The sequence below is a fragment of the Penaeus monodon genome, chromosome 4 (genome assembly GCF_015228065.2).
Source record: "Penaeus monodon isolate SGIC_2016 chromosome 4, NSTDA_Pmon_1, whole genome shotgun sequence".
Taxonomy (NCBI): Eukaryota; Metazoa; Arthropoda; class Malacostraca; order Decapoda; family Penaeidae; genus Penaeus; species Penaeus monodon.
Genome location: NC_051389.1, coordinates 33,995,186 through 34,002,014, shown reverse-complemented (window position 1 = coordinate 34,002,014; position 6,829 = coordinate 33,995,186). Strand labels below are relative to the sequence as shown.

At 42.5% G+C, this 6,829-nt stretch overlaps 1 protein-coding gene across 1 annotated transcript in view; it reads left to right on the top strand.

Annotated features, from left to right (window-relative positions):
- Positions 1-4,570: 4,570 nt before the first annotated feature.
- The window catches only part of LOC119571934, a 10,450-nt gene continuing 8,191 nt past the window's right edge, over positions 4,571-6,829 (top strand). The window contains exon 1 of the mRNA XM_037919009.1: positions 4,571-4,744. Coding sequence (XP_037774937.1) covers positions 4,726-4,744 — 19 coding nt within the window. The 5' untranslated portion in view covers positions 4,571-4,725. The remainder of the gene's footprint in view (positions 4,745-6,829) is intronic.

Below are 6,829 nucleotides of genomic sequence, written 5' to 3'. Positions count from 1 at the left end.
GGTGTTTACTTCCGTCGCAGACGTATCAAAAGTGAAAGCAGAGCGGACACATGTACCTGCTGTAGGAGGAACTTGCTACATGAAGCCAGCTGCTGGGGACAGAGGTGTGAAGCACACCATCCGGCCTTGCTAGTATTGTTTACATCTCTCGGCCATGCTCAAGGCTCGTCCTCGAACCGTCTGCAGCACCTAAAACACTACAATAGGCATGTATAGATACAGGTTCTGCCTGGCACATACTGATGGTTCCTGGTGATCGGATGGTTTCGCAGTGAGGTGTAACATTCAGTAGCAAGGAGGATCACATCGTCTTCAGAGGCTGAAATATTAGTGTACCAGGCAGGGTGCGTAAATAATAACAATAATAATAATAATAATAATAATAATCGGTTTATTGATTTTCATGCAGCCAGAGGCTGAAAATATACACAGATATACAGAAAAAGAGACAAACTATATATACCTAAACATATAAACAACACACAACAAAGTAAACTAACAATCTATAACAACAAAATAAACAGATAAACAAAAGCCAATTACAAAATCTGGTGTGCTAGGATCTGGACAGTAAATATGGACTAGTGCTCATTGATGAGTCGGACAAGAGTGGGTACTGTGCTCTGGTGGTAGTGGTCTGTGCGGGCCCTGATGGGCACCAGTTTGTTGGCGGCGCGTAGGGGGGCAGCAGGTCATGGTGGCGTGGATGGCACAGCAATTTTAGGCCAAACTGCTGCAGTGAGGTTGTGTAGTGAGTAGCGAGGGAGGTGAGGCCTAGGGCAGCCAAGGCACTGTCATAGCTGGTATAGACAGGGCCGAGAATGATCTTGGCTGCCCCCCCCCCTAACGAAAGCCGCCTTGCCATGGTGGGGGGGCTTGAGGTCCCAATGATCTGGTGAGCCAGACCAGAGGGCTACCCATTCTGGAGGGGTCACCAGTGAGGAATGAGACAAAATGGCTTCCTGGTGCACCAAGGCCTATGAGAGGGGATGGTGCACCCACCCCTGGTTCATTCCATCTTGGACCAGGGAGAACTCTCTCACGTGTGTTTGCCGTGTGTGGCATCCCATATTACCAGGAGACAGGAGTCCTGGAAGTTGAGCAATGCTGCATGCTGCGCCCTGCAGCTAGCGACACACCTATTTGGTCCTTTATTCTGGTTAGACAGGTGGCTTGATCAAGGCCCGGTCAAGTCAATTGGCTGGTCAAATATGGCTAGGGTCAAGCAGGCACTATTCAGTCGGTAGCGCATAGGTCCCGCGACTGCCATCAGTACTGTAATAATGGCTACTTATATTTCCTCATTACCCTTGTGGCTGTTGGGAGATTTTGAGCCCCAACTATAGCTTCCCTTCGTTGGACTCCATGGTGGGTGAGGGGTGAGGAAATGAAGAATTCCAATTTGTATGAGCACTACAAATTTACACAGATCTAGCTCTCTCCCTGACGACTTACGCAATCCCCCGACCATTCCCTCTGGAACATCATATGTTGTCACTCTGGAACCTTTCCAGTTTCCAAAGGGCACAAATGGGAATCGCAATGGTTCCCAGGCTGGTCAAATATGGCTAGGGTCAAGCAGGCACTGTTCAGTCTTGGCTGCCCTTTTCTGCACCCAATAACAGCCGGGTGGCGGTGAGGGAGGGGGACCAGGCAGGGGAGGCGTAGGACAATTTAGGCAGGATGAATAGCCTGTAGATATTCTGAAGCTCCGAGAGTGGAACGCCAAGGCACTTGAGGCAATGCAGCATGTTATCATATTATCTTGCATGACGGGTATCGCACACGTCAGTGGTGTGGGTCAGGTGGCTGAGTAGCAGTTGTTTGGTGGGGGCTCATGGGGGGTGGTAAATCACACAGCAGATGAGGGACGCGGCGAGGCGAGGGTGGTGAGGAGGGGTGACCCGCACCCACAACACTTCCAGGTCAACCGGAACTTTCACGTCCAAGCGGGGGGGGGGGGAGTGAGAGGTCGTTTTGGGACAACAGGATGACCCCTCCTCCACGTTTGTTTGTGCGGAGGCGATGGAACATGCTGTAGCCTGGATCTGCCACGCCTCTGTGATGGCTGCAATTCCCGGTGATTCAGAAGTGATGATAATGTGCAGCTCGTCTATTTTGTTGTTGAGGGATGTGACATTAGACAGGAGGAACTTTGGGAAACTGTACTAGAGTCGGGGAACTTCAAATGTCGGTAGGGTTTAGTTGGTTGGGCCTTCATTTGCTTGTTCCTTGTCTGGAGTATGGGTATGCGCCGTTGAGTGTGGCGGCCTCCTTTGCTGACCCGGGCATGAAAAATTTTTAAATTCTTTCATTTTTGTATCACTTCACTGTTTGGGTATCCACAACTGTGTTTAAGAGAATATAATGTTTTCCTGTTGTACCATAGAAGCACCATACTTAAAATCAGCGGAACACAAATTCAGAGAAAGAGGGAAGGGGGCGAGGCAGTAGGTGGGGGCCGATGTATTGAAAGTAACCATCGTGTGTGTAAAGTGTGTGTAACTTCGGTGTATAACTATGTAAACTCATTCGAGGCATGGTGTCTGCAGTTCATTGTCATTTTTTGCCACAAAATCAGCTACCACTTGTTAGTTATATTACATATCCACCGGACCTGAGGATGAAAGAAGTATAAATTCCAGTAATTCCAGTTATTGAAATTCGAGATGACGTCATGAAAGCAAGTTGGTTCAATTACAAGTTAAAGTGATGGTAGAAAGTACAGTTCATAATCCTAGAGTGAACTCCACGTAGAGTAAGTGGGTGAAGAGTTAGAACAGGTAATCAATAGTTATGTGTGAATAACCTAATGGTTAGTGCAGCATGTATAAGGAAATACAGGTAAAACACAGGTGTTGTGAAAGACGCAATGATATGCACACATTCATAGAGGAAGTAGTAACGAAGCCCTTAATAGTAGGGTACCGTATGCAGAGGCAAAAAATAATGTTGCAACGAAAATCGCAACAGCAAATATGAATATAACAGATTCAGTTGAACATACCAATTACTGAATTGTGCAATGTGAGGATAACAATAATAATCAATAGAAAAAAAACACCAATAGTAGAAAAATGTCATAGCAGTTAAGGAATGTTGTGTGAGATAGGGGTGAGTGGGTGTCACATGTGTCTCATCTCAGTATGTGACTTTGTATGTTTGTTGTGTTGAAAAAACAATGGTTAGTTGTGAATGTTCGCTCAGAAAGAAGGCAACTCATATGTAAGGTTAAGGAGAGGGCAGGGAGGAAGACACCATGGTTGTGTTGATGAGGTTCGCGAAGAACCAGCGACTTCATCAGGAAGGTGGTACAGGCGTGAATGGTCAGCACGAAGTTGTAGGGCAGACATGGTACAGGTTGGCATGGATCAGCAGAAGACTTGGTAGCGATGGCTGGATGTTAAGGGAGGCGAGGAGACAGATGTTTCTTGGCAAAAGAGCATCGGTAAATTGGCGTTGTATGATTCGTGGACACCGCTGCCATCAAATATCAACGAGAGATGGTGGTCTTAGTGCAGGTAAATGAAAGTGTTTAACTCGTGAGTTTATTCTGGAATGTAGATGTAAGACCTTCAAGAGAACCTGTCTCCCCGGTGCCGAGGGCAGGGCAGTGACAACTTCTGCAGTGCATTTTAAGCTCTTAACACTCCACACACCTAGTAGTAGTGGAAGTTTAAGATTGTCTTTTAGTGATGTCAACAATAATACTATAAATATGGTATAAATAGTTATTAATGCAATAAAAATATATTGATGTTTATACCTATAATGAGCTTTTTTGTTCGCTTATCCAGTGAATATATCGCTAATAAACTTAGTTGTAACCATGACAGTTTAATTATTAATTAATGCATTATTCACTGCATCGCTCAACCTCAAGGACCTCACAATGCTATGCATGGTCACCTCATTGGTAGATGAATCTCTCTGGCAGAGATCCAGGGATGGTACGACCCCAACAACCAGATCACTACCAAATTCCTATTTGCTTATTTCTGTCCAGTGAACCATGCTGAGGCGAGGGCCCGTTTCCAAGAGGAGAGGAGGGCTGTTAGTGCAGAATGATATCACTGACAGAGGAAGGTCATCCTCACCATTATTCTTTAGATACTATTATTTTTTCAATACCATTGTTATCGCTATATTATAATTATTTTCTCCAATGTTCCTTGAACTTCCATATCTTGCTTCAAGTAATATTTGAGTCTGACGGTAAAATATAATACCTGTGGCCCAGACGAGATTAAGATTAGATAGCAGAAGAGGAAGTTTGCCGTTGGATATCATTTGATGATAAGTAGGATTGGAAATATGAAACGACGAAGTGACTGTGTAAAACATTACTGCTGTAAAATCTGATCTTCACATAATCAAACAGAATAGCATATGCAAATATATTCCGCGAGTCCTGATGAATAGAAAGGAAAAATTAAAGGAGAAACAATATATAAAAATAACTTCAATGCAACTACTTCACTAAACAAACTGAAACAAAAAATGTCACATTCCTGAATGCGTCATAGGCAGGTATTATCTTATCTAACCCGACATGATAACGGACCCAGTATCAGTTCATGTACACCAACTTTGAAACAAAGGACCACCATTCCCTTTAGGACGGTCTACAAACCAGTTTGCTCCGAAGCCAAGTTACCAAATCAGAAAGGAAGCCTGTTGCAAGTGAAGTTGAAAGCCACAAGGTTTATTAGCGAAACAACGGCAATGGGGAAGGGCGAAATGAGTGAGTAACATGCGAAATTAGTAAAACATTTACATTTCCCAGTTCTTTATAATCTGGGAATTTGTTAATTTCTGATTACCACACATATATACAAAGACACATGAAGACACATACAGCTAAATCAAATAGAAATCTGCAAATTCGCTGAGAAGTCAGCAAGTGCCTCTCGAAGCTGAACCACGCGCGCACGCACACGCACTGGCATACTTTTTTTTTTTTTTACGGTAGGTTCGTGTTTGAGCCGCCGTGGTCACAGCATGATACTTAATTGTAGTTTTCATATTGTGATGCTCTTGGAGTGAGTACGTGGTAGGGTCCCCAGTTCCTTTCCACAGAGAGTGCCGGTGTTACCTTTTAGGTAATCATTCTCTCTATTTATCCGGGCTTGGGACCAACATTGACTATGTGTGTATGTGCGTGTGTGTGTGTGTGTGCATATATATATGCATACAGACACACATATGTATGTATGTGTGTGTGTGTGTGTGCGTGCGTGGTGTATGTGTGTGTGTGTGTATGTGTGTATATATGTACAGTTGCGGAATTATATTTCAGTATACATGCGGGGTCCCAATCTTGTACATCTGGCAACCACTTTGATGTAAACATAGCGTATAAATATAAATAGCCAATAAGTGTATTAATATCTATTTAAAAATAAAATAAGCATTTGATTTTTTTAAATAAATGGTTGCAAAACATGCAGTATTAATTATCGCTGGCTTTGCAGGGGAATGTTTTTCAAATGCGTCTCTTTGGAATTATTTATCGAAATGACAACGTCTATGGAGGTAAGGCGACATTCCCCCTTTTATTTGAACACAACAATTAATAATGATATTTGCATATTTCTTGAATGTAGAAAACGCTTCATACTTCAAACATAACTGAGCTAAATCAAATGGAAATCTGCAAATTCACCTACACACACACAGTGGATAGACATGAACTGACAAACGATAGAATAAAAATTACAAATATGACATAACAAAAGTAGAGAGCAACATATACCCACTCCCTCAGGATAAACGTGGAAACATTTAAGATATTAGATATCATAGAACATCCTTAATGGAAGTAGGATTATTTCCCTTCCTTCAAATCACCTTACTTATACTTGCTTAAGTTGACACAAACTAACGTGCATTTACTTGCTCAGCTGTTCGAATGTGGACGCGTCTCCATAGAAACGCCATGGCTTATGGAATATTGAGAGCGAAAACAGTTATCTGAATTCAGCACAAGATAAAGTGTATTCGTGATGAACAAAACGAATTATACATATTTTTTTTGTAACATCAAGTATATAATTGTGCACACACGCATACCCACACACGCACGCGCGCAGACAGGCTCACACACACACACACGCACGCACGCACACACACGCGCGCGCGCGTACAGATATGCATGCACACACAATGGTAAAGCGTCTTTTTATTCTCCATACCCATAATACTGTTTTACGTTCATGTAATGTTATATAATGGAGAATATAACGTAGTATGTTTTCTGTTTATTGAAAAAGGGTTTTGTTTCGGTGAAAAGAAAAGTCTGACTTCATTAGTTTGATCAGCTGCTACTAGATGGTGCAGCTTCGAGAGGCACTTGCTGACTTCTCTGCGAATTTGCAGATTTCTATTTGATTTCGCTGCCATACATAGATGTTTGAATTATGAGGCGTTTTCTACATTCAAGAAATATGCAAATATCATTGTTAATTGTTGTGTTGATTTAAACACAGCAAAGGGGGGAATGCCGCCCTACCTCCATAGGCGTTGCCATTTCGATAAACAATTAAAAAAAGTCGCATTTGAAAAACATTCGCCTACGAATCCAGCGATAATTCATGCAGCATGTTTTGCAACCACTTATATAAAAAAATTAAATGCGTACTTCGTTTCTAAAAATAGATATTAATACACTTATTGGCTATTCATATTCTACCAATCCCGCTCTTTGTTACAAACAACCTAGATTTTTCGCCTCATTCATAAAAATACTATTTACGCTATGTTTACATCGAGGTGGTTGCCAGATGTACAAGATTAGGACCCCGCATGTGTACTGAAATATAATTCCGCA